Source organism: Sceloporus undulatus, chromosome 5 (assembly GCF_019175285.1).
Source record: "Sceloporus undulatus isolate JIND9_A2432 ecotype Alabama chromosome 5, SceUnd_v1.1, whole genome shotgun sequence".
NCBI lineage: Eukaryota > Metazoa > Chordata > Lepidosauria > Squamata > Phrynosomatidae > Sceloporus > Sceloporus undulatus.
In genome coordinates this window covers 141,716,959-141,744,645 of record NC_056526.1, presented here as the reverse complement: position 1 = coordinate 141,744,645, position 27,687 = coordinate 141,716,959, and the positions used below count along the sequence as shown (strand labels likewise).

The 27,687-nt window shown below is 38.6% G+C and overlaps 2 protein-coding genes across 2 annotated transcripts; one reads left to right on the top strand and one right to left on the bottom strand.

The window, feature by feature from the left end:
* Window positions 1-648: 648 nt before the first annotated feature.
* ETFDH (electron transfer flavoprotein dehydrogenase) lies at window positions 649-17,511 on the top strand. The gene is made up of 13 exons (XM_042468029.1): window positions 649-864; window positions 4,574-4,717; window positions 5,619-5,848; window positions 6,380-6,461; window positions 7,958-8,076; window positions 9,232-9,309; window positions 10,242-10,388; window positions 11,229-11,369; window positions 12,054-12,197; window positions 13,465-13,633; window positions 14,964-15,146; window positions 16,540-16,761; window positions 16,906-17,511. Exons 1-13 carry the CDS (start codon window positions 831-833, stop codon window positions 17,067-17,069), a joined length of 1,857 nt encoding a protein of 618 aa, XP_042323963.1. The 5' UTR covers window positions 649-830; the 3' UTR covers window positions 17,070-17,511.
* Window positions 17,512-27,133, bottom strand: PPID (peptidylprolyl isomerase D). The gene is made up of 10 exons (XM_042468031.1): window positions 26,971-27,133; window positions 25,130-25,270; window positions 23,070-23,176; window positions 22,219-22,407; window positions 21,390-21,512; window positions 20,627-20,733; window positions 20,074-20,215; window positions 18,505-18,591; window positions 18,377-18,419; window positions 17,512-18,004 (listed from the first exon to the last, which is right to left on the bottom strand). The coding sequence occupies exons 1-10, from the start codon at window positions 27,053-27,055 to the stop codon at window positions 17,916-17,918; spliced, it is 1,113 nt and encodes a 370-aa protein (XP_042323965.1). The 5' UTR covers window positions 27,056-27,133; the 3' UTR covers window positions 17,512-17,915.
* Between the last annotated feature and the right edge of the window lie 554 nt (window positions 27,134-27,687).

The following is a 27,687-nucleotide window of genomic DNA, read 5'->3' as shown; positions in this document are numbered from 1 at the left end:
GGAAAGGACTCCCATTTTCAGTCACGTGAGGCACACTTTTTCCACGGTGCATGCTGGGAGTTGTAGTTTTGGAAGTGAGAAAGGAGTCTGGCTTTCTGTCACGTGAGGTGTGCTGTTCCAGCCGTGCATACTGGGAGTTGGAGTTCTGGGAATCGGAAAAGACTCCCATTTTCTGTCATGTGAGGCTCGCCCTTCCCGCTTTGCATGCTGGGAGTTGGAGTTCTGGAGGTGGGGAAGACTCCCATTTTCTATTAGTCACGTGAGGCACGTTTTTCCCCCAGTTCATGCTGGGAGATGATGTCCTGGGAGTCGGAAAGGACTCCGATTTTCTGTCACGTGACACGTACTTTTCCCACGTTGCATGCTGGGAGTTGGAGTTCTGGGAGTGGGAAAGGACTCCCATTTTCTGTCACGTGAGGCAAGCTTTTTCCGCTGTGCATGCTGGGAGTTGGAGTTGTCGGAGTGGGAAACAGTGGCTATTTTCTGTGAGTCGCGTAAGGCGTGCTTTTCTCTCGGTCCATGCTGGGAGTTGGAATTCTGGGAGTGGGACAGCCCTCCCATTTTCTGTCAAGTCAGGTGCGCTTTTCCCGCGGTGCATGCTGGGAGTTGGAGTTCTTGGAGTGGGAAAGGGCGGCCATTTTCTGTCATGTGTGTCTGTGGCTGCTGCCTGCGACACGACTTTGTGGGCGTGACTTTGTTGCCCAGGGATTGTAGGAAGATGGGAGCCCAAGTTTTGAGGCTGTAGCATAGAGAAGAAGTCGCCAGGGCTTTGAAAAAGGAGCAGAGAGGCAGTAGCCAGGGCTTTCTTTCACTCTCTTGGGCCAAGCGCCATGCTTTTCCCAGCCTGCAGGGTTTCCCCTCGAGGTAAAGTACATTTAAAATCTTATTTCTTAAGCAGTTTTGTGGTGGATCACATCTCAGACTCAAATCTGTATATTCACTTTCATATCTGTAACTTCTCTGATGTAAACTTCTGCTTTGAGTCTTTCATTTCTTTTCTTTTTTAGGAAAAGAGTGTCTGCACACTTTGGAAATAATGCACTTTGCTCCAAAACACATAATAATCCAGTTTTGAGACCACTGCTAGGGAATCCTGGGAATTGTAGTTCACTGTGGCACCAGAGAAGGCTAAACGTCTCCCAGAACTACAGTTCCCAGAATTCCCTAGCACTAAGCCAGGGCAGTGAAAGCGGTCTCAGACTGGATTGTTTCCGCAGTGTGTTTTGGACCTTTGGCACCGCTTTAACTGCAGAATTTGTAGTTTTGTGTGGGCACCAGCCCTCTTTGGCAGAGAAGGCTGGAGGCCTTGTAAAACTACAAATCCCAGGATTCCTCAGGTTGGAGATACTTAAACACTTAAAACAGTGACAAACTGTTGTACATGCCTGCTCAGAATGGTTGCAGTCTTCTTTCTCCCTATGAGGTAGGTCAAGTTGAGAAGGAGCGATTGGCCAAGTTCTCCCTGTCTATTTCAGGATTCAGTGGGTCTCTCACATATCTCAGCCCAGCACTCTAACCACTTGATAAACATAATTCACTTAGTATGAAGTCCTTGCACCCATTTAGAATAAGTTGGGTTAAATCTGGCTGTTAAAGGAAAGGTAAAATCCTTCCATCCCTTCTTTCTTCCTTTTCGTGTTCAGTGGGAGGAGTGGAGTGTCTTTTCCCAAGAGAGGACGGGTGCAAGTAGACAGAAATTGTTTGCCACACTGAAGCTTGAAACTAACCCTGTTCTCTGCTCACTGTCAGGAGAAGATGTGGTTAAAACTTGGCATATGCCAGCAGTTTAGGTGTTGTAGTGATTTGTGCCTATGAAATGGTTGGGCCCCATCAAAACGTGTTCCTGCACAAGCCAAATTGTGGAGTGAGCGATGTTGTACATTATTTAAACCCCGTCTGAGTCTGAGGAAAGAGACGAGGCTGGTGTGTGTAAACATGACTTAGGTCTATGGGGCTGCCTTTGAAGAGTGTTCAGAAACTTCAGCCAGTCCAAAGAGCTGCAACCAGACTGTTAACTGGGGCAGGATACCAAATGCCCCAGTTGAAACGGGCCCACTGGCTGCCAGTTTGTTTCTGGACACAATTCGAAGTACTGGGTATGATCTATAAAGCCCTATGTGGCTCAGGTTCAGGCTATTTGGCAGAATGTATCTCCCCATATGAGCCAGACTAGGCTCTGCGATCCTCAGGAAAGGCCTGTCTCAGTCCCACCACCATCGTCCCAGCAACATGGGACCTCAAGTCCTGTTGTTTCCTATGGCAGTGCAATGGGCACTTCTATTAAAAACAGTGGGGCTTGCTGTCCACAGAGACTGAAATCCATGGATGGCAAGCCCACAGATAAGAAGAGGCCACTGTACTGTGCTTTTAAGCTGTAAGCTGCGTTGATGCCAGTTTGGGGGGGGGGGTTAGCAGGATATATAACAATATCAATAATAAACAGAACTCTTGAGTGGGGAGAGTAATGACAACAAAGCAGCCTGCAAAGGGATCTTGTAGCACCTTGGAGACTAACTTTGCAAAAGATGTTGCAGCATAAGTTTTTATACACTTGGGGGGGTTATTCAGACAGTGAAAACAATTCAGGTAGAATCTGGGTTGAATCTTTGTTGTTCACATGCATTTCAAATGCTACCCCAAAAATCCCATGTAACCCAGGATAATCGATGCTGGGGTTTCCCCCCAAGTTTTTCTAAAAGATTCACATTCTCAGCTGTGTTAATAACTGAGGCAAATCGACCCAGGATAAACCGGGATAAACCTCTGCATGCCTTGAACATGCTTCGAATACATTCGCCTCATCGATTCCATCTTTCTTTGACTGCTGATGTGCGCGAGCACCCAAATGTAGAGGTGCACATCAGTGTGTTTCCATAGTGTGAACAACAAACCCTTAATGCATGTGTGAGATTATTTTCATAGTTGCACTAAAAACAACATGTGAATGACCTCTTGGTCTGAGACATGCATCTGAGGAAGTAGACCAAGTCTATGAAGGCTTACACTACAACTTCATTTGCACAATTAGTCTCAAAGGTGCTATAAGATCCCTTTGCATACTGATATTGCAAACTAACTTGGCTATTATATCTCTTGAATTCTACCCACAAGGCATCCTTTGAGAGATCTCACCCTTTTTCTGGTGACACTCTAAACTGGCCCAAGACAAGTACAGTATCCATATTCCCTGCCACCAGCCCCTTCTTTCAGGCTCCTTCCTCTCCCTCTGCTGGCTAGCAGTAAAACTAGAGCAAAGGTGACTGGTTTGTGGGATCTTATAAAACAAGTTTGTTTGGACAGAGACCAACCCTGTTGTGGAAGGGAAGCTCTCCGTGGCCCTATGCTGTTGAAGCAGTGATTATGATATGGCTGTATAATGATCATATGCAGAACAAGATAGTTTGTAAAACTTAAGAACCAGCTTGGAAGGAAAGAGATAGAAACTATTGTGCCAATTACAGGTATGAGGATCCTGTTCTGGCTGGTGTGTTTTGACCTCTTTCCCCCCACTTCCTTAGCCTTTCTTCCAGAGGCTGCTTGAAGAAAGATATGATCACATTTACCTGGAAATCAAAGCCTCTAATTTGGGAGTCCTTTTTCCTATGGAGGGCTGCTGGTTGGAAAAGGAGAGAAAGAAACATTCAGGCACCACACCTGGGAGGAGGAAAAATAAGTTTCCTCCCATCATACAAATCTAGTTGACCCAAACCAATTATATAGTCCAGTGGTACTCAGACTTTTTACCCTTGAGACCCTTATTTACATTTACATTGCAGATATCATTTCCCTGCCCCTCACTCAGCGTAGTATAAGGATAACAATACTGTATTTTATTTATTTAGTGTGCACATTTTCATTCACGTATATTGATATTTTAATGTTTTGTAAGGAAATAACATTCAAATTAGAATAGTTTTATATAAGTAAATTCAATAACTCAGTGCATGTGTAAATCGTATGCATAAAAAAGTTCTGGAGTTCTGCATATTCCCCACTCTTGCTTTGTATCAGAAGTGGGCAAAGTGCAGGCCATGCACCACATATAATTCCCAGGGTGGTTTGTGAGGCTCCCACTGGTCAAAAGCTTTTGAATTTTGGGGGGTAAGGGGGTCATTTGTTTTTGTTCCCAAATGTCCTGAGATGCACTCTGGGTGATTTTGCCACATTTTTGGTCCAGGAGAGGCATTTTTTAACTGTATAAAATCAGGAAGAGAACCAGGATTGACTTCCAGGTCACTTCCCATTGTAAAAAAACAGATTCTTTGGGGGCTAAAACAGCCTGCTAAGCACCAACAGTTGCCCACCTCTGCTACAGTTTTTGTAGTGTGGAGGTGCAAGTAAATCTCTTACTAAGTTAATAAGTGGACGTCAAATCAATCTGATTCTGTTAGAACCTGACATGGGCATCTGGTGTCTACAAATGTTCCTGCGCTGTGTCCTACATGTGGAAGAGATAAGGTTACACAGGTAGGCTATCCTTATGATTAGTAGAATATTTGTATCCGTGTCAAAAGCTATAGAGCTAAAATAAAGTCTGAATAGTCACAGAGAAATGTTCTTTTCTTTGCAACAGCACATCGTTGTCTGTCTGTATTAAAGTCAACAAGAAAAGACTGCCTTCGGCCTTTTAGTGCAACACGATGGGCTTCTACTACTGTGCCTCAAATCACCACCCACTATTCCATTCATCCACGGGACAAAGACAAACGATGGGAAGGTGAGTGGGAAATGATAAATAAAATATATTTGCTGAATTACTTCCCTGCTTAGTCTTATGTAGCAACTAAGAGATTCTTACAAATGAACAGATGAGGAAGCTAGGGGTTTCTTCTTGTAGGGCAGTAACAGAGAGAAGTGTGAGCAATGGGCTCACTTTTTGTTTTTCAAAGGGAGAAACTACCTGCGTGCAGGTAACATTGTATTAGTTTTGTTGTTTCCCCTTCATTCTTTGCATATAAATATTTTATTCCCACCATAAGATTGTTTTTTAAACAAAACCTACACAAAACAAGCAAATAACTTCTTTATACAGTTGATAAGAACTACACAAAGTACAGGTCACCAATGCCACCATGAGACAATAGCTATATCTGGGTTTATTCTCCTCTGTGGATTCCTCATTTGTGAATGTTGGTAGCCCCAGATCCATGGTTATATCCTTGTAGTAGCATGTTCAATAGTATCCTGTACAATACCATCCCATGTAATGTGAAAAAGTTGCTCTTTAGACGACTGTGCTCAGACCTCCAACGACTACTTATACCCAGAGATACTGAGCATATTTTCACATTCAACAAGAGTACTTCAGGATTTGTAAACTACTGTGCCAGTTTATATCGAAGGTTCTCATAGGGCTGCTTACATTTATTTAGTGACTTTGCTGATCTAGTTATAATATACATCCACTGTCTTCAGAGAAGCCATGCCAGTAGATGACCATTTAATCACCTTTAACAGACCTGTAGTATAAGAGACACACATAAGATCTAATCCCTATCTCTTTTGTCTTGGATTGACACATTATTTTGTCACCTCAGGCAAGTTAAGAGTAGAGGGACAATTTATTGGGTATCAGTGATCTAGCCTATCTCTGATTTCTTTATATGGGTCTATTAAAGAGGTCAGCATGGAAAGATTTGCAGAAGAAGCTGACGTTCTTATAGTTGGAGCAGGCCCCGCAGGACTCTCAGCAGCTATTCGACTCAAGCAGTTAGCCAAGGAACATGACAAAGAAATCCGTGTGTGCCTTGTGGAAAAAGCTTCTCAGATTGGTGCACATACACTTTCTGGAGCTTGCCTTGAGCCACGTGCCTTGGAAGAACTGTTGCCAGACTGGAAAGAGCAAGGGGTGAGAGTTTACCTTCTGTATTTTTATCTTTACCTTTGGTTGTTAGCTTTAGTTGTCTGGAGCCAAGTAATAGCTACAGAGCATGTTAATGATATTATCTTAAAATTAGCCCAATAAATGTTTCATGGGAGGAACAACAATAAGAAGTATCCAGTAATCTTTTTATAGCAAAACCCACTTGTGTTAAATCCATTACCTTGCTCTGTTCAGGAATGAAGCTGTGGAAACCAATGCAACATCTTTCAGGCACTTCAATTCTTTTTTCTATTTTGTACAAATAATCCTTATATTTGCGTGGTAAGAAGAAGTAAGGGAGCTCCCTCTACTCCTATTTTTTTTAATGGTGCACATCTCCCTTGAATATGCTATTTATTTTATTTCATCTTTAGTTTTTATTATTTATTTTATTCGATTGACATCCATAACCAGTTTAAATGTTTGCTTCAGTTCACTATGAGTCTGTAATGGTCATTGTGTTCCAGTGTTTTAAAAACAATATGTTTTCAACAGTTTTTATTTTATTTTTCTAAGGCTCCATTACATACTACTGTAACAGAAGACAAGTTTGGAATACTAACAGAGAAATCTAGAATTCCAGTTCCCATTCTTCCAGGTACAGTTTTTGGCTAAGGATCTTCATTAATCTCCAGTTTTGAACTGGGGTGCAAAGCACTTTCATGAGCTGTTCTTTCATTGAAGCAGATTCTAGCCTCCACATAATGAAGCAGTTTTTATTACTACAGTTTGTACATTGTGGATAGGACAAGCTTGTAAACTCTCTTATCACCTGAGTATTTGTGACAAGTAACCAATTTTTCTCAAACAAAGGTATTTATGTAAACTGGATAAAATGTGATTCTTTCAACCTATTTGTGTAACGTAGGTATGTATTAGCATATTTATTTGATTGGGTTTATATCTACATTTCTCTCCAAAATAGGGCTCAACAAGATTATACAGCTCATAGTTAAAAGACAGTGAAATTCCACATAAGATTAAAAAGATAATTGAAAACTATCAAAATACAATATAAAACACATTGGTAAGGAAAAATAAAGTACAGTGGTGCCTCGGGTTACGAAATTAATTCGTTCCGCCGCCGCTTTCGTAACCCGAAAAGCATTCGCAAGCCGAAATGCCATAGGCGCTAATGGGGAAAAGCCGCAATTTCGTGCGAAAAAGCGCCGAAAAGCACCAAAAATTTTTTCGTAACCCGGAACAGTTTTTTTTAATGGATTTTTTTTGTAACCCGGAAATTTCGTAAGGCGGCGCATTCGTATCCCGGGGTACCACTGTACTTCTATGCTTGAAAGCCCGCCCCTTCATCAGTTGCCAAAAGATTGCCTTTATAAAAAATGTAAGTTTACTAGCAGAAAAAATATGGAGAGCTTAGCCTAGCTTCCAGTGGGAATGGATATTAAGAAAACCGATCTTGTGGTTCCGTCAGACACCCTGACTCAGGGTGACAAAACTGAGAAAAGGCCCTTTCTGGAAAATAGCAAAGCCTGGGAAGCCTCACATCCTCAGACAGTATGGACTATAGTTGTATACATAAACTAAACTAAAGTAAGTATTTTTAATTGTAGTCAAAAACAGATGAGCAAAGTAGTGCTTACCCAACAGACTTTGTAGGAAAGCTAATGAGAAGAACCTGCTCTCAACTTTGTTTACAGAGAGATAGGTTTTAGAGCACTAATAGGAATGGGTAAATTCAGTGTTAGTTTTTAATAGTGTATGCATATGTTGTATCATTTGTATTACTTTGTATTACGTTACTGCTGTAATCTGGCCTCGGTCTTTGGAGAGGCAGGAAATATAAATAAAATTTATTATTATTATTATTATTATTATTATTATTATTAGTCATTTCAAGGAAGTTTTGTTCAGGGACTTTAGAAATACAGATTTTATGTAAGATTTGTAAACTGGTTCTCAAGCTGGTTAGAGCCACATAAGTCATAACTATAAGCTTATTGTGCAATTTCAGTTGATAAATATGACAGAATGGAAATTTTGAACCTGTCCAAGAACAGTATTTAGTGAAGCCAACTGTAATATATATATAGATAGATAGATATAGATATAGATATATATATTCTTTTAAACTAGGACTTCCAATGGTTAATCATGGAAATTACATAGTTCGTCTGGGACACTTTGTGAGCTGGTTGGGTGAACAAGCAGAAGCGCTTGGTGTTGAAGTCTATCCAGGTTATGCAGCAGCTGAGGTAATGACACCAGTGTTGCCATTTGTTTGTGTATATTTATGAAATTTGCAGAATTTATTGTAAATTTCATAATAGCTAACTTGCTTGAGAAGAATCTATAAATTGTTTCAGATAAGGTAATCACTTAAAATCATTCTATTTTATATTTTCAGCAGAAATCCAGCTGATATCCAATTGATATCCAGAAAGCCAGTTGATAAAACCAACAGCAGCAGTAGACCTACTGAATTAATGGGATTTACATAGGTGACTGATCATTCAGCAGTACATTCAGTGGATCTGTCCTTGTTGAAACAACCAGCTAGATTTAGGCTTATGGCCTGTATTAGGTCAGACTATCTATCCTAGTAGCCAAACAAATGACTCTTGGGAAAGTAGAAAAGAAAGTGTAGGGGAATTGTCTGCTCAGTCTGAAAGGGAACCTCACTGCACCCAGACAGTAAGCAATGATGAAAGCTACTTTTTAATTCATAACAACCAAGATAGTCACAATTAGCCAGTGAGAGGACCTCAGAAAGCCAGCATGGTGTAGTGGTGTGAGCATTGGACTATGACTCTGGAGACCAGGGTTCAAATCCCTGCTCAGCCATAAAAACCCACTGAGTGACCTTAGGCAAGTCATACTCTTTCATCCTCAGAGAAAGGCAAAGAGAAACCCCCTCTGAACAAATCTTACCAAGAACATCTTTAGGATTGGCATAAGTCATAAGTGTGACCTGAAGGCACACAACAACAACAACAAGTGCCCAGGAGTTTTGGGCCAGTTAGCATGGGGATTTTTTTAGGGAGAAAACAAACACTTTTCTTTAGTGAATTTAGTTGCAGTCTTGACCATGCCAAAACAATGCCTTTCAGTAGAAGTGACAATGAGATTTGAATCTTTAGATAGTTTGGGAATTGGCGTCTGTCAGAAGCTCGCTAGACAAAACTCTTTTTCATGTCTTACGTCCATGAGCTGGACAAATACATTTTGTTGTTCTCTTCAGATTTTTCATTCAAGAACTTCAAGGATGTCCCATGCCGCTGGAAATAGTTTAATTTTTTAGTGTCATTACTTTGCTGAGCACAATTAGATGTTGTATACAGGTGTCTCACCAATCTAATGACAGATTAATGTCAGTCTGAGATTTTAAATCTATGTTTATACCCCCATAGGTTCTTTTCAATGAAGACGGTAGCGTGAAAGGGATTGCCACAAATGATGTTGGTATCCAAAAGGATGGAGCACCTAAGGTAAATGCTTGTTTACTTATAGCAAGTTATATCTGATAGCTTTTCATTAAATAGAAGTTGTAAGAGTCATTGTTATGTGCTTGATGCTAACAAAACAGTAATGTTTCAGGTCTTGCAGTTTAAAGTGGACTTTAAACTAAATTACAAGGTAATGAAACAGGTGATGTAAAGTTCTAGGGTTAAGATCAGCATAGGAATTGTTGTGTAATTATCCCAAAATGCTGTGAAAGACATTGTTTAAATAGAGGTTTAAATGACATTTGATTATGGGAACTGGATACTCTGCCGCAAGCTGATCCAAATGTAAAACATGTAAGAAACAAGTTGAAAAATCTGTTTCAACAAGATGTTTACTTTAAAAATCAAAACAATTCAGTATTTGTTTTAAAATACTTATTGGCCAACCTAAGTTATTAATGAAAGAAATAATAAGTCGATTGTCAAAATAATTTTAAAGGCCAATTTACACTTTGAGCTGCAGGTTCCCCTTTGTTTATGGTAGTATTTGCAATGCTGTTCAACCAAGTGTGAAGCAGAGATGCTATTGGACAGTTGTCTGATCAATCATCACAGTCCCAGATGTTGAGAGATGCATGTCTCCCTTTACACTGTAGTATACTTAGCACTCTAGTGTGGACACAGCAAACATGCTTGCTATAGTTTCAGCTAGTCCCAGTTCAGGAAGCACAAAATAGCAATTAATTCTCTTTCCTCCCTTTTTTTTAATGTTTAAAGCTTTGGTACAGCACAGTACAATGAAAATATGTCAAACTTTTTCACATCATGTTATATTATGGAAAAAGCAGTGCAAACATTTCAAAAAACAAAGCATGCTCCTCCATCATCATCTTGCTTCTTTCTGTTGCACTTTTTGCCAAAAGATTTTTAAATTTGGTTTCTGTTTGATAGTAGTATATGATTTTCTCTTGTAGGCTACATTCGAAAGAGGCTTGGAACTGCATTCCAAAGTAACAATGTTTGCAGAAGGCTGTCATGGACACCTTGCAAAGCAGTTGTATAGCAAATATAATTTAAGGGAGAATTGCCAACCTCAAACTTATGGCATTGGACTTAAAGAGGTATTGTTGTATTATTGATAGGTTATAATTTAGCTAAGGCTATATGAATCCTATAATAGAGAAACGTTACTGCTAAAGAATGCTTGGTTAATATATGTGATGTTGTCTGGATGTGAGGGATATGTTAGGTTAAATTATTCCTTCCCACAAAGAGGAACAAATAATTTAATTAATTTTCTTCTTGCTGCTGGATGTGTTTGAAAACTATTCATTTTTTGAAGAGGTCTTGCATGGGGAGAACATGACATTGGGGTGGGGAGAAGAAGCTATGGATCTGGAAGTCTGCAGTGTGACATTGGGAAGAGGGTGAAGAAGGCAGTTGTAATTCTAAAAGGCCATAGCCTTCCAAATTGTCAGCTCCTCTACCCCCACCCCCCTGCCTCATATTGCACAGCTATCTTGCCCTGATGTTGCTGGGAGGAAATAAAACTGACAAGGATGGCTGGTTCTGACCCATGCACATGCATTCCCTCACTTGTGCAAGTGAGTGGACGGAGTAGGGGATGGCACAGCAGGAATGTAAGGAGGGAGGGCACACACATTTGCTCACTAACTTGTGAAGAGGGAGAAGGAGGTGGGATGGGTGTACCATTTCTTCCCTGTCCCATCCCATTCCCCTTCCTGCCCGAGTGAGTGAATGAGGGAATGCACATGTGGACAGACCCAGCCACCCTGCCAGCACAGGTACTTTTTGTGTATTCAGTAAGGTTTGCGAGGCCTAGAGACATGCATGGTTTTTCCACTTTCCCAGCCATATTGCTCCCCTAACCCCTGTGACAGTTGAGGACTGTCAGTGTAATGAAATCTAATGAGCTGTATTGGATTGGTTTTCTCTGTTAGCTTTGGCTTATTGAAGAAAATAAATGGAAACCAGGAAGAGTAGAGCACACAGTTGGTTGGCCTTTGGACAGAAGAACATATGGAGGATCTTTTCTTTATCATCTAAATGAAGGTGAACCACTTGTAGCTCTTGGATTTGTGGTAAGAATTTTGCTTTTCCCTTGAAACTTTGCTTTTGAACTTTCCTCTTTATTATTAAATAAATATTGGAAATAAGGCAATAACATATTCAGCTGAAGCTAGGTGCTCAGATGCTGAAATTTAAAATAAGTTTTGTACTCTGAATTCTCATGTGTAGAATTCTTGTAACTTTAGTGTTCCTGGTTACCATATTTTTACCTCTTTTACTTTGTTCAGTGTAGATATTATGTCTACAAACAAAAGAAGCAACATTCAAATATTATTAACTAGAAAGCCCTTTTCCCAGATGTGTCAAATTACTTTCTCCCACAGTATTATTTGACCATCCAACATTTTTCTCAGCCATAAAAAAGCTACGGTGGTGGAGGAGAATCATCAAAGCCACAGTGCCTGGTTCTTATTGAGAAATTAGTTGCCATACACATTTCAAATTAGTTCTCTTCCCTAGTGGCAGAATGAAGATTCACGCTACACCAAGTTGTACAGACCTCTAACTGATATGAAAAATGGTGCACGAGGATAATTTTAGGCTACAAAATATTATACTGAAACCAAAAGTGATATCAGCATAATCTGCAGTTGATATAATAAGGAAACATTTGTGTGAGAGGTTTATATTGCCTTGTAAGTATTTTTATAATTTGTGTTTTTGTTTTTTTAAACAGTCTGTTTTATATTAAACAGGTTGGTTTGGATTATCAAAACCCTTACTTGAGTCCATTTAAGGAATTTCAGAGGTGGAAGCACCATCCCAGTGTACAGCCTACTTTAGAAGGGGGTAAAAGGATTGCTTATGGTGCTCGAGCTCTTAATGAAGGTGGATTCCAGGTAACATTTTAGCAATACAGGATTCTTTACCTGGACCTCTCTGTTGTGTGAAGACTAGTTGCTTGTTTACACTTTATTTGGAAAAGTGATAGTTGTAATGAAACTAAAATGCTTTCTTCTGTCTTCAGATTGTGCTACTGTAGTTTCATTTTCATCATGGTTTATTGTCACATATAAACTAGAGATAATTTCTGTTTCTAAACAAGCCAACTTCACATCATAGTTTATGAAGCTGGTTTGCTTACATTACATGCAGCTATGATTCTTTGAAAGTGAAGCTAAAAGCATGCAAGCCTGGACTTTGTACTCATGAGCACAGTACTAAACTATAGTTGGTACTGCATGTAATTCAGTCCTATAGGGACACATTTTGCCAAACAAAGCAGTAGTGTTGGCTCTTTTTAAATGCATATTCTCATTTTTACAAAAGGTTGAATTTTCTAGGTAGCCTTGAATGCATTGCTCTTTTAAATCCTTGGCTATACATTCTAATTGAAAATTCATTCTAATTATAATTTTTAATAATTCAACACAGTATTTCTTAAATACTGAAATGTGCCGCAAACTCAGGAATCATAGCATAATATTGAATATCTTTTTTAGTAAATTCCTGTGGTGTCAGTGCATCACAGGAAATAGGGAAATGAAAAAATGAGCAGATGAGGGTGGAGAAGAGCTGGGATAGTAGGAAATGGGCAGATGAATTTCGTAGTTTGGTGTGACATGGTACATCACTGGCAAGTCTTCAGAATTTAAATATATACATATTTAATGTATATGAAATACATATTAATGTATATAATTTATATACATATTTGATCTAGGCTCATAGTACAGAATGGATCAATGTCCCATTTGTGCATGATTTATGTCAGTGCTGGTAGTGGTCCATGGCTTGGTGTCAGCGCACAAGCATCTGCTGGTCCATGGTGATTTTCCAGGAAAGAAACATAGTTGTAGCCAATGGGTACAAATGTAGTACTAGTTCCTATCACATTAGGGAGAAGAAAGCCACTCCCTTGATCAGAATGAGTAAAAACAGATACGGAGTGTGGAGTAAAGTCATACTTCTTGAGCTGTCAGTGTAGAGATAAAGAGAAGGCATGGATGGTGTAATAGCATTGCTACTGTCAAGTTAATATTAGTACATCTGAACTCATGACCAGTTTTTAGGTAATATATAACACTACTCAGCTCTGGGGAAAAACTTGTTTCATATTGATGTATGAATACAATAATATTTACATCCATGAATTTATCTTCTCAGTCCATACCCAAACTTACATTTCCTGGTGGCGTTCTCATTGGCTGCAGCCCAGGTTTCATGAATGTTCCAAAGATTAAAGGTACACACACAGCAATGAAGAGTGGCATGCTGGCTTCAGAAGCCATTTTTAATCAACTAGCTAATGAAAATCATCAATCAAAAACAATAGGTAAGATTATACGATACATATACAAACCTGAAATTCTGACTAATATTTCATGTAGCTGATGAATTTCACAAAATATTATGCAATAACATTTCCTAGTTTTGTGATAATACATGTATTTAGTCTTTAAGGCGCCTTAGGATTTACTGTTCTTTTTAATGATCTGTGAGTTTTCACACCAATTAACTTCTTAAAAGCAAGTGAACTGTCAGAAGTGTTTGTCCTAAAACTTCAGCATATTGCAATTAATGCATAATTTATCAAGATGAATTTGCAAAGTAGAGACTAATAACTTCAGAATATTTTTATCTGGTTCTGGCAAGATCTTGTGGTAGAATGTTTCATGCCCTTTGGTATCAAGTATTATTCTAGAAGAGATTAATCCAGAATTCAAGACCTTGTATATGTGGGTTGAAAATATATACTCCAGTATGTTTACTTGTATCAGTTGCTTTAAAGGCCTTGTACAAATTTCCACCGAAGTTTCCAGCTTCTTTTCATCATCAGTGTAGAGTTAAAATTCTGAACACTATTGCCATGGACAGAAAAAATGTTGGTATTCTTCTGATAAATGCATTGGCCGTAGTCTGGGAACATGAATTTATAGACAAAACTCTCAGGAGACAAGTGGAGGTGATTTCTTATCCCCTGGAACCCTGGACAACCTCAGCAGTTCACTCTCCCTCCACCTCAGCCCCTCAATGCCACTTAACTCTGGAATAGATATTTGAGAGTCCACAGGAGAACAGTAGTGAGTGGGAGATTCATTGTCAGGCTCCTTCTACCAGTGAACTGAACACAAGTGGCACCTAGCCAATGTCATTTATTTTTATAATTTTGTGCAGTGCTGTGAGACAGCATTTAATACATCACTTTTACATCTGAAACATGTGTATCTGTTGCTAGAGTTGAAAAGCAAACAGTACTAGACTTTTCTAGTATTAGAAAAGCAAACCATACTACATAGCATAAACTGTAGTCATAGTTTTGTTAAACCTATCTTTCAGTATAATTGAAAATTCCTTTTTTAAATCTCTCACCTATACACTCCTTTCAACTTAGGTCTTAGGAGCCATCCATCTTTATAAAGCTATAAACCAGCGGTTATCAACCTGTGAATCGCAACCCCTTTGGGGGACATGACCCTTTCACAAGGGTCACCTAAGACCATCAGAAAACACACATTTCCGATGGTCTTAGGAACTGAGATACTGCAATTTTATGGTTGTGGGTCACAACATGAGGAACTGTATTAAAGGGTCGTGGCATTAGGAGGGTTGAGAATGACTGCTGAAAACTGTCCAGTGTTAATTTTCTAAACTCTTATTCCTAGGTCTTTATGTGCCTGAATATGAAGACAATCTAAAGAAATCATGGGTATGGAAAGAACTCTATTCAGTTAGAAATATTCGTCCTTCCTGTCATAGTATCTTGGGTTTGTATGGAGGAATGATTTACACTGGCATATTTTACTGGATACTAAGAGGAAACGAGCCTTGGACCCTAAAACATCCAGGTTAATTTTTAAACTAGAAATGTTATGTTAAACTAGAAATGTTATGTTAAAAACAAGTATTTCTTGACAATTCTTACATTATGGTTGTTAATAAGCAATATCAGGGAAATAACCTAAGAACATGACTGCTTCATTGGAAACTACTTTTCCATCACTGTGTTACCAACCATGGCAGCCCAAATGCATGTTCATAGGCAGGGCACTGAAGAGGCTCCAGCTATACCTCTATATGAATGTTATATCTAGGCCACATCTGCACTGTACAGATAATCCAGCTCGACACCGGTTTAACTGCCATGGCTCAATGCTATGGAATTCTGGGAATTGTAGTTTGTTATGGCACTAGGACTCTCTGAAACAGAAGACTAAATTTCTCAAAATTACAATTCCTAGAACTCCATAGCATTGAGCCATGGCAGTTAAACTGGTATCAAGCTGGATTATTTTTGCAGTGAGGATGTAGCCCAAGTGTATTAAGACTGATTGTGCCATTCTTCATCAACCTTGCCTTAAAAGCCAATTAAGCTAGTGGCTACCACAATATTTAATGGTGCAAAATTTTATTAAATGAATTGCTTAGCTACAAAATAAGTAGTTTTGTAGTATGTTCACACAGACCAAATAATGACCAATCCTAAATTCTTTCATTATAAGAAACTCTTTTCTAGCCTTTGTCTCATAATTCATCATTTTGTAGCTATTTGGGTTTTTTAAATGTTAAAACTACCTAGATGCAGTTTCACTTTTTTCATAAGAAAAGTGTGCCAGTCCTTTTTGCATTTTATCTCTTATAAACCTTATTTAAAAATCTAAATACAGTATTCCAAACTTTACTGCAGTAAAATTTTTGGGAAATGTGATTATCTTCATTTTCACACCTGCTGTTACCAGTTCCTAATGTGGAGTTTTCCGATCACTACTCAAGCAGAGTTTACATTTAGTGGGCTTTCACCATAACCATGAGATCTTTCCTAGGTAGATACAGCCAGTTAATACATCATCACCAGAAAATTAGCCATATTTGATTTGAGGCAATGAAAAAATAGTCTGCTCGGGAGTAACTTGTGCATGTGGAACAAATGTGGGTTATTGTTTTAACTTCCAAGTTGTTACTAATAAGAAGCATTTTTACTATTTCCTTGTTTTAACTTTAAGAAGGAAATGACCAGAAATATTGGGTGTGAAATATTAAAATAAGTGGATATATTGTTATTGCATGCATCACTTTACATGAAGGTAATGTTGAGAGATGCTAGGCTTTTAAAAGGTGTTCTTTTCACGTTGTTCTTTCACATTGTTCTCGGGGAGGGGGGATATGTATACTTCTTTATCTTACTATTGTCAGTTTTTCAGCATTTTTTATTTACTATTTTCCCCCATTTTGTTGTTTTAGGAACAGATGCAAAGCAGCTAAAGCCAGCCAAAGATTGCACACCTATTGAATACCCAAAACCTGATGGGAAAATCAGTTTTGACTTGCTTTCATCAGTGGCTCTGAGTGGTACAAATCATGAGCATGACCAGCCACCTCATTTGACTCTGAAAGACGACAGTGTTCCTGTCAACCATAACTTAGCTATATATGATGGACCTGAGCAACGATTCTGCCCTGCAGGTATCTATTGCTGGGGAAGAGTATGACAATACAATACTTAAGCTTAATACAGCAGATCTTAGCTTTTTTTAAAAAAAAACCCATGATTTCTATTACTTAACATTCTGCTTCCCCTTGCACTAAAGTAAATTTTCCATTTTTCAGGGGTTTATGAGTATGTTCCTGTGGAAAGTGGAGAAGGCTTGCGATTGCAAATAAATGCTCAGAACTGTGTCCACTGCAAGACATGTGATATTAAAGATCCCAGCCAGAATATTAACTGGGTTGTTCCTGAAGGTGGAGGAGGACCAGCATATAATGGAATGTAGTCTTGAGCAACATGGAAAGAATATTCTTGCCAGTGCTGCAGAATCATAGTGTTGGAATCATCCTCAATTAGTATTATGTTCAAGAAGGAATTTATGGTCAACATGTCCAGGTGGACTAGCCTTATTTGAGTGAACTTATACTTATGAGAAAGTGGTGTGATACTAGTCTGAATACGTTCTAGTCTGGTTTGCCAAAACCTCAGTTTAAATAATGGACACAGCTCAGAACAAAGAATATGAAAACAGGTATCAAATTCTCTGTAACTTTTCTGTGTCTTACTTTCTTGATACAGTACCTAAATTTCATTGACTTTGATCTGAAAGGAGCAGCTTGGAGAATACTTCTGGCATAGATTTCATTGCTGTAAAAGGGAATACCATACTGATTGAACAATCTGGCATAACTTCATTTTGTTAAGTAAAGAATACTTTACCAATACAATGCTTGTGAACAGAGTTTATTTCTTCTACACCACTTTTAACAGCATTTGAATCTGCAGTAATGAAAGTTACAGGTGGTATGAAATAACTTGCCAAACTTACACTTTAGGTATGTTGCTGAATTTAGTCCAAATTCTTTGCACTTGATCATTGAGAATTTTACTTAACAGTTTTTTCTTTTCACTGTTTTTTGTTTAAAGTACAATAAATGTTAGTGCCTAAGTACTTGAGCTCATTGGTGAAAGACACTTGAAATAATCTGTTATCCTTTAAAAGAAGAAACAAAGATGTAAACATATGAAACAGCATCAGTATAATGACAGCAAGAAGCATGCTGTCACTGCTACTCATACTAATTCTGCCTTTTTATCAGTGCACAAGTTAAGGAAGGAGAACACTTTTGACTCAAGCAAACATTTTTGCATAAGCTGCCTTCTCTTTTTCCTTTTCATTCTTTATCTTCTGCTTTACTTTCTGTAATTCTATGTGGATAGCTGTAGAGGTAAAGAAAAAAGTGCATCTGGTTAGACACTTGACTTGTATACAAAACTTCCACACAAAATTGGTAAGCTAATTGGAATGCCAAATCCTTTTCCATAAATTACACACATCATTATTTTCTCTAGGCCAAAATTAGGCCCAATTTAGGAATAAGATGACCCCAAAATTCTAAATATGGCCTTTCAGTATTCATATTCCAAACTAGCTAGTTCATGCCCACCTCACTGATAATGTATTTTTAAAAAAACATTTAGATATCAACTATCTTGCTTTAAATCACAGAAGATTTTTTTAGTTTTCCTTGGAACTAAGGTAGCTCATGAGTAACTTGGCATATGTTGTTAGGGATTAATCAGACATTTTACCTTTATCTTGAGGTGCTATCCCTTGAGCCTTGTGAAGATCAGCCTTCAGAGGGGGAGAAAAAAAGTCATGAGCAAAATGGTACATGCATGCTTGATATGTATTAGTCAAAACTAATATAGGTATTTACCAATGCCTGATCATAGTCTTTTGTTGCTTCCCAGGCTTGAGCCCTTCTGTAAAGTGCTTTGGTATTTGCAGGATCTATTGCCAGAGCCTATAAAATAATTAGAAAAGTTATAATCCCACTCAAACTTCAGTTTACTGGAAACAGTTTCTGTAATTTCACCTTTAAGACCTGATCTCCTGCGATATTCTGTATGAATTGGTAATTTATACATCTCTGCTAAAGATTATTTCCAGCAGGGCTATTTTTCTTTATCAGTGTTGTCTAAATAACACTTGATTATACCAGCAGAATGTCCCTGCATGTTTAAGTATTAGAAAATACAACTGGTTGTCATTTTCCCCTATAATCCATTATAAATATTCTGCATCTATTAATTTCACTAGCCACTTCATCACAGTCAGTCAATTTGTAATAGACCTGAAAAGGGGCTGAACAGATTACTGACCTCTTGTGGCTATATAATCAGTTTCCTGCTATTGAAGCTTGCTTTCCACATGATACAGTACGACTGATGAATCTGCATAAATATTCCTTACTCATCATGTTTAAACACTTACACCATGCATCATCTCACTTATGGCACATCAGAATATCAATACTTTGTGGCCCAGTAACATTCAGCCCACACTACACCTGAAGATGGTAGGCGCACACACACATGAGAGAGTATGTGTGGAATGTGATATAAGCTATAGGTAAAGCAGGCTTAAGAGAGAAACTTTGGCAGAGTCTGGTTAAGAAGCTGAAAGACTAAAGGAAAAATGCATATGATCACCCAACTGTCTGTTTCAAAGCGAAAGCATATAACTGCCTTGTTAAAATAGCTTCACTGGATACCAGTTCCTTTTCATGCACAATTCAAAGTGCTGGTCATGACATACTGTATAAAGCCCTACACAGCTTGGGTAAAGACTATCTGAAGGACCATAACACACACACACACCCAAATACAAACGTGCCAAAACTTTCAGATCAAGAGGGGAGGGTTTTCTCTCAGTCACCATCTCACCACCATCACAGGGTTGTTTTGTGAGGACACGAGGAAGAGCCTTCTAGATGGCTGCTCCCTTCCTCTGGCATTTCTCACCTTCCCCAGGAGACAAGGCTGGCCCCACCCCTGCTTTCCTTTCACTGGTATGCAAAGACATTTTTTCTTTAAATAGGCTTTTAATATGTAATCACTCTCAGGGAGGCTTCTTATTGGGGTGACTCCTGTGTTTATTTATGTTTTTAAACTCTGTATTTTTAAACATAATTTTATACTGCTTAAATGAAATTATATGAATTGTTCTTAAAATTGTATTGATAATTTTAAAACTAATTTTATCTGTGAGCTGCCTTGGGTCCCATTTGGGAGAAAGGTGGCATATAAATAAAATAAACAGATAATATTAATACTTGAATCTTGTTGGCTCTGTCTAAAATTTCAGAGCCCGCATATGCTGCCAGATCAGATCCATAGAAGAGTGTAGAAAAAACAAAGTCTGTTAAATACATAATCATACATCACCACAAAAGGTTTTTTAAATCAATTGATTCAGTGAGAGGAGGGGGACACAGAATATTTACCTCAGTACAATTTTCAGTTGCATCTTGCCATTCTGATAATTTCAGTTTGCATGCAGCAATGTTAAGGTAACAGGTCAATGCTGCAGTGTTCAGTTTTGCTGCATCTGTCTCCTTTGCTACAGCTTTAGAAGCTTCCACATACCTGCACAAAAGCAATTTGTTGGTATAGTTATGCATCTAGTTTACAACACTGAATTAATAGTGAGTGAACTGGAGCAGGTTAATATTATTCTTACATGTTAACAATATGGGTTGGATCCTGTCTAAAGTAGTGGAACCTAGCACCTATTTAGTTCAATAGTCCAACCAATTAATGTTGGATCCAGATTTCTGCTTCTAGTACTTTTTCTGTATTAAACAGATGGTCTCTAAGCAAAAGCATGTTAAGCAAAAATAAAATCAAGAAAGCCTCTGTTGGGAGTTCAAAAATATCTTGCTAATGTGTGTGTGTTCACATCTCATTCAAGCATTTTAATGCATTTGTGTAATCAGTATAACTGATTATACTGAAGTAAGCACAACGAAATTTTGATAGAATAGTATGTAACATTACCTTAAAGATTTGGTATATTTCTTGACTGCCATTGCCCAATTCTGAGATTTGAAGAAAGTGTTACCTATATTTTTTACATCTTCAGCTATAGACACAATCTTGTCAACCTGCAACAAAATAAGGAAAGTGTGAAGTCATAGGCTTTCACAGCCGGCATCCATAGGTTTTTGTGAGGCCTTGTTCTAGAAGGCTGCTGGCGAAACATCAGGAATAAACTCTTCTAGAACATAGCGTCATAGCCGAAAAAACACACAAAAAACTATAAAAATAAGGAAACTTTATTAAATTCTTAAAATTTTGTACTTGGAGAAAAGGGCTTTTAAGAAGACCTGCAAAAAATATTTCCAATAAGCCAATTTGGAAATTTGTCTTCAAATACTGTTGGTTGAAATGCTAGTGTAAGATTTGAAGTAAATGTGTAGTGAAAAATAAGTCCGTCATAGGCAAAGAACACTGAGTCTGCTATATAGGTAGACATGTTTAGATTGACAGACATTTATATAAAGGGGAAGGAATAAAGATATTAAGGTAGTGACCACAACAGCATCTTGTAGGGCCAGGTTCCACAATTACAGGTTCTGTGAAGGAACACTACTTTTTATTTGTTCTGCTGCTAGCAAACATTCATCTTCAATCTTTTCACCATGTACTGCATCACTAAGAAATTTTTCCAAAGTGGCAGAAATGCACACTGTATGTTGGAAAATGTAGTTTTAAAACATGCTTATTAATGTTAGCACATGGAAAAAATTAGGATACATACTTCCTTTAAATCAATGTCAGCATCTTCAGGGAAGTCTGTATGAGTATCTCCAGAACCATCCATGGGGGAGATTCCCCAGTTGTCACCTTCTTTTAGCTCTCCACACTCTGCTATGATACATAACTGGGGGAAAAAAAAGGTGTAAGTAATGTAGTTGAGAGAATCATTCTCAGCCTCAGAGAAAGGCAAAGGCAAATCACCTCTGAACAAATCTTGTTAAAAAAATCCCATGATAGGGCCATAGGTTGAACATTATTCTTGTTCTTATTTCTTAGCCACCTCTTTTCATGGATCAAGGCAGGAAACAACAACAGATCACAACTAATAACATCAAACCACATTAATTAAAACATGCAACAGTTTAAAAGGACAAATAAGACATACACTTTTTAAAACTATCTACATTTAAAATTCAACATCTTAATTCAGTTTAAAATTATCTAGATAAGCGTGCCAGAAGAGACTGGTCTTGATGCTGTTTTAGTCGGACAGTATATTCAGCTGTTTAATCTCTTCCGGCAGCTTGCTCCACAGTCTAGAGGGGCTGCTGAAGAGAAAGTCCTCTGGCTGCCAGTTGCCAACCTAGTCCTGGCTGACTGAAGTAAATATCTGCCAGAGGATCTAAGCATACAGGGTGGATTATTACTACTTAATTATAATATTTACTACAAGGCTAGAGGTCCTAGCCTAATCCCGCCCACCCACTGCTGCTCAGTAAGTGACTGAAATAGAATACAGTAGATTCTTTTTGCGGGCTGCAACATTTACAGTAATTTTAAAGAATATTTGTGTAATTTCAAGATTTGTAATAATGGTGACCCTATTTTACCTTGCTAGGTTCTTCTCCTTTCACTTCAACATTTTCTAGTAGCTTTACAACACCCATGCCTTTGATCACCTGACCAAAGACCACATGTTTCCCATCAAGGTGGGGAGTTGGCACAGTTGTGATGAAGAACTGGGACCCGTTGGTATTTTGTCCTGCATTCGCCATACTGAGTAAACCTGGCTGATCATGCTGTATAAGAAGATACCAATGTTAATTCTCATTAAAAATAACTAAATGCTAGGAATTAAAATCCTGTGAAGAAATAAAAGAGAACATGTACATGACAGTTTATAATATGTATAAGGTGGCCAAGGCTTCCATAATTACAATCTATGTATTATCAAAAAGGATCTTGAGAAAAAGAGTCTTTCTTAAGCAGAGGGCACAAAAACTAATATTTAAAGGAACTTGTCAATAAATATTAAGAATAAATATTAAAGCTAGTATCCTGTTGTCTTCCCCGTATTGTGAAAAAAGGCAAAACCTGGCTTCAATCAGCCCGTTTCTCCAATGCAAGCAGTTTGTCTGCGGCCATAGAACTTGTGGCTTTTTTCATCCTGCCACCACTACCTGCACTACAGTAGTAAAAGTCTAATCTTGAGATATTTCAGATGTAGGCAGGGTGGGTGGTTGAAAAAGCATCTTATTAGTGTTTAACAATTTTCCTCATAAAACCTCAAACTAAAATGAAATTCAGATTAAAGTACTGTAGCTGAAATTTAACATTTATACATTCAGACTTCAGCCACAACTGTCTTTTATGTTATACAGATCCATGCTTAAATGGAAAAGCTATATGTTGCTATGTTGGAAATAAAATAATAGTGACAATTTTAACTCTCACCCATTACCTTATAGTGAAAGTTTTCATCTTCAAATTTTTCTCCATATATACTTTCTCCACCAGTTCCATTTTGATGTGAGAAGTCTCCACCCTGGATCATAAATTTCTTGATAACTACAAATTCCACACAAAAAGTGGCATTAGCTATAGAACATTTCAATGTGCCACCCAATCTGACCATGCAATAAAGGAGTTATGAATCCTTTAGTAACATAAAGCTGCATACAGACATTTTCTGCTCTCTAAAAATGGTCAGTATATTCTCAACTAAATTGCTGAAGTTACAAAGAAAACACACATGCATTTTTTATGATAATTATTTCAGTTACTTCAGGTAATGGTCTTTGTGTGATCCCTTTGGACTCAAAGAATGTCTTTTTTGCATTCTTTCCTCCCCTTTTTGCACATAGAAATGGCATGCAAAGAGGCCCTTATACAAGTTTACCGAGAGGAGCTCCAGAAGAAAATACACAAGGATTTCCCATTCTCCAGCCTAACTCAGTGCACTGCTGAGAAGGCAATGTGTGGACAGAGTCCTCTGGGACATATTTGGATTGTAACCTATTTTCTGCACTTCAGAAGGAATACAGAGGCTGCAGTCCTGTACGGCTTTGCATAGTGTAGCAGCAGATACATGCTAGGCTGAGCCATATGCTTTCTGACTTATTGAAAAGCCTCTGAAGCTGCTCCACACAGCCATTCTGTGCTTCGTGGTGAGCAGGCAGGATTGCAGAAGCACCTGGTTGTGTTGCCATAGCGCGATGTGAAATATTACAGCAGCACTGAGATCCTTAAAGGACCTTGGTGGATCTCATATAAGGGAAACTTATCTGTTGGACGTCACTAACAGGATGCCACCCTGAATAAAAGAAGACATTCCCTAACCCACAAACCCATTCCGTCTGGAAACAGTTGCCAATTCAACTCAAAAATAATTCTGTCAATCTATTATTAAGAAATATATTAAAAATATTCTGCCAAATATAATCAAAATTTAATTTTTAAGTTATTAAAAGATGTATTTTACAAATTTTCATTGACACAAAGATCCTGAAATGGATCTCTGGTAAGCAGATTGAGCAAGTGACTACCAGTAGCTTTTGGCCCACTCCTGATCCCCTAAAGGAGTCAAAGATGGGGAGCACTGAAATTATCCCCCAAATCCCCTAGAGCAACACTACTCGGTAGTAGTCTGTGGATCTGTGCCATTCCCAGAAGAACTTCCAGGAAAGAACAAAGTAATTCTTTACAAAGCCAATGGGCACAACTGGTCTCTGGTATACTGTAGCAGGGAGTGGGTAGGGATGGCCTGTTCTCCACATCAGATAGTTTGTGAGGGGTCTTTTTGATTTAAAATTAATAACAAATGAGGTGTATTAACATATTACTAAAGGGAGCTTTGACCATGCTGCTCCTAAGCCTCTGAAATGTGGCCATCCATGCCCTAAAAGCCTTCATTCCTTGACTTTAAAATCATTTGTAGTGACTGGATTTTTATTCTGCTATTTAGAAGTTTGTTTTTTATCTCCTCCTTCTTCTACTACTGCTGATGTTGCTACTTTAAATTGTATGCTTTTACGATTATTGACACTTACATTTTATAGATTCCTATCTTGTAAGCTACTGTAAGGGTCCATGGATGGCTCACCATAATAAATCAGCATTTACAATACAGACTAATTACAGTCCTAGAAGATGAAGGGAGATTAGGGATGCAGTGCTACACACTCTTACCTGGAAATAAGTCTCACTAAACTCGGTTAAATCCCTGCCTAAGGTGACCTGTGTGTAAGTATACAATCAGAAATGCATTTTTATGTAAACAAGTACAGTAAGATACAAATCAGGCTTTAGATATGTTTGATGATATTGTTCTTAGGGTGCTTGTTCTTATTATTGTCACTCTTTTACTGCTTCGTTTATAAATTATACACCTCAGGAGCTTTCTTTAAACCTAAAGACTTGGAAACCATTTTTTAATCAGAAATAAATGAAAGCCAGAATAATCTTTACTTTTTCCATGAAGTACTTTAACAAGCCCAAGAAACAAAAACAATACAGACTTACTTCTATGGAAGGGGCATCCTTTATAATGAAGAGGCTTTCCAGTTGTGGGTCCAATACCTTTTTCTCCGGTACACAGTGCACGAAAGTTTTCAGCGGTTTTAGGTACAATATCTGCGAATAATTCCAACACAATCCGGCCAGCTGGAAAGAAAGAAAGAGCTATAGCTGTACCTACTTTATCATATTAGTATCTTGTCATTTCTCCAAATAGTTAAGCATGTTTATGTAGTGAATTCATCTACTATATCATCATAAAATTCAGAGTCGCTGCTATGAATGGAGTTTGAACCCAAGTTTCCCACTTAGCAATCAAAAACTCCAGCTACGTTCTGTAGTGTAGACAGGAAAAGTGTACATGTATATATAAGGGTTTTAGACTTTTCCCTTCAAAAATTAGACCCCATTAACAGAAGCTCAGCACTTTTCTTCTTCCCCACAGCTCAAGGGCTAGCTTACACTCAACCAAAACAAGTTATAAAAGCTTCTCCTATGTTCTATACCCTTCTTTTATGCTGCACCTTCTAAGCGGCTATCGAGGCTGCATCTACACTACAGAAGCAATGCAGTCTGACACCGCTTTAACTTCCATGGCTCAATGCTATGGAATCCTGGGATTTGTCATTTTGTGAGCTTTTCAGCCTTCTCTGTCAGTGCATCCTGGTGCTACAGCCCACTCCATATGATTTCTGTATGGTTTTTAATCCGTTTTGTATGTGGTGATTTTCAATTGGTTTTAAAACTTTCTGTAAATGTTTTTAATTTGTTGCTCAGGCAGCCTCCTGTCTGCGAAGGCAGCATATAAATAATGTACAATAAACAAATAAATTGATGGAGCCATCACAGTTAAAGCAGTGTCAAACTGCATTTATATTCTGCAATGTGGCAAGATCTCAATGTAGGATTTTAGGCTGCCAAAATAATCCAGGTTGACACCACTGCCCTGGCTCAGTACTATGGAATTCTGGGAATTACAGTTTTGCGAGACGCTTAGCTTCTCTGTCAGAAAGGTTGGCGCCCCCAACTATAATTCCCAGAATTCCATAGTACTGAGCCATAGCAGTTAGTGGCATCAACCTGGGTTATTTTTGCAGAGCGGATACAGTGGGAGACCATTCTGGTGTGAAAGTCTGAGCATTAGACTCTGACGACTAGGGTTCAAATCCCAATTTGAAACCCACTAGATGACCCTGGACAAGTCACACTCTCTCGGCCTTAGAGGATGGCAACGGTGAACTTGCCAAAAAAGAAAGCCATGATAGGTTCGCCTTAAGGTCACCATAAGTCAGAAGTGTGTTGAAGGCAGACAACAACAATGGAAACCCCCTGGGTGACCTTGACCAAGGCACACTCTCTCAGCCTCAGCTTCCAATAATAATAATAATAATAATAATAACAACAACAACAACTATTATTATTATTATATTTATATCTCCAGTTGGATTAAGGCGGGTTCCAATAAGATGATTATTATTATTTGGTCCTGCCCTGCTCCATTATCAGCCTTGGATTGCCCTACATCTGGGTCACATTTCTACGAGTGGCGTTTGTTTGTTTGTTTGTTTGTTTATAAATAAAGCTGTCCTTCAGTCATGCGTGCCATCCATTATTAGCCTTGTCCTCCTTTGCTGGTGGTGGGGAGGCCACCCGCACAAAATAGGCTTCCTCCCAGCCCCCTGCCCAAAAGGTGTCTCCCGTTTGGAGAAGTCTGACACGCGTCAGACGTTTCACAAGTGTCGTCCCTCATACCTCAACCCAAAGGGTTGGGGAATATAAGCAAGAGTCGCCGGCCCCTCATGGCTTCCCTCCTTGGCCAGGAGGCCTCCCGCCCGCCATCTCCCCACCTCGTTCTCCCTCAATATCCACGTCGAAAAAGACCCGAGGGTTGCTGGTCTGAGAGGGTTTGGAAAGCGGGGCCGCCTCAGCCATCTTTCCTCAGCTTCCCCGGCTTCGGCCCAGGAAGAAGCAACTCTAATCCTGCCGCTTCGAGTGAGGCGGAGAAGGCCGGGCCTAGCCTTCTCGCCCCGCCTCACGTAGTTCTGAGGCTGGCCTCCCTCGCTCGCTCCCCGGCTTAAGCCGCCGCCCTCCCCGCCCCCCACAGTGACAAAATTATTAGAAAAGAAATTCTAATGATGTGATCATGATTAAAAAACAAAACACAAATGTCGACAATACATCGTTTTTATTGTTTAATTAATCGTCAGTGTTTATTTATGACCTCTCGTGAGGGTTTTCTTGGCAGGTTTCCCTCAGAGAGGGGTTTGAATGGTGTGTGTGTATATATATATATAGTGCACTGGAGGACCTACATATTCCTAGAGAGAACATATTAATCAAATCTGCAAATATATATATATATTGTGTATGTGTGTGTGTATATATATATATATATACACACATACACTGTGTGCGCGCATATATATATATATATATACACACACACACATATATATATATATATATATATATATATATATATATATATACATATATATATATATATATACTCATCCCTCCATATTTGCGGCTTTCATATTTACAGATTTGATTATTCACGATTT

Excerpts from the sequence above, each read along its gene's own strand:
- ETFDH (XM_042468029.1), top strand. The coding sequence starts at position 831 with ATGCTTTTCCCAGCCTGCAGGGTTTCCCCTCGAG. Across the intron at positions 8,077-9,231 it reads CAGGTTATGCAGCAGCTGAG|GTTCTTTTCAATGAAGACGG; the intron begins GTAATGACACCA and ends ATACCCCCATAG. Across the intron at positions 9,310-10,241 it reads AAAAGGATGGAGCACCTAAG|GCTACATTCGAAAGAGGCTT; the intron begins GTAAATGCTTGT and ends TTTCTCTTGTAG.
- PPID (XM_042468031.1), bottom strand. The coding sequence starts at position 27,055 with ATGGCTGAGGCGGCCCCGCTTTCCAAACCCTCTCAGACCAGCAACCCT. Across the intron at positions 23,177-25,129 it reads AGGATGCCCCTTCCATAGAA|TTATCAAGAAATTTATGATC; the intron begins GTAAGTCTGTAT and ends TGGAATTTGTAG. Across the intron at positions 22,408-23,069 it reads ATGAAAACTTTCACTATAAG|CATGATCAGCCAGGTTTACT; the intron begins GTAATGGGTGAG and ends CTTCTTATACAG.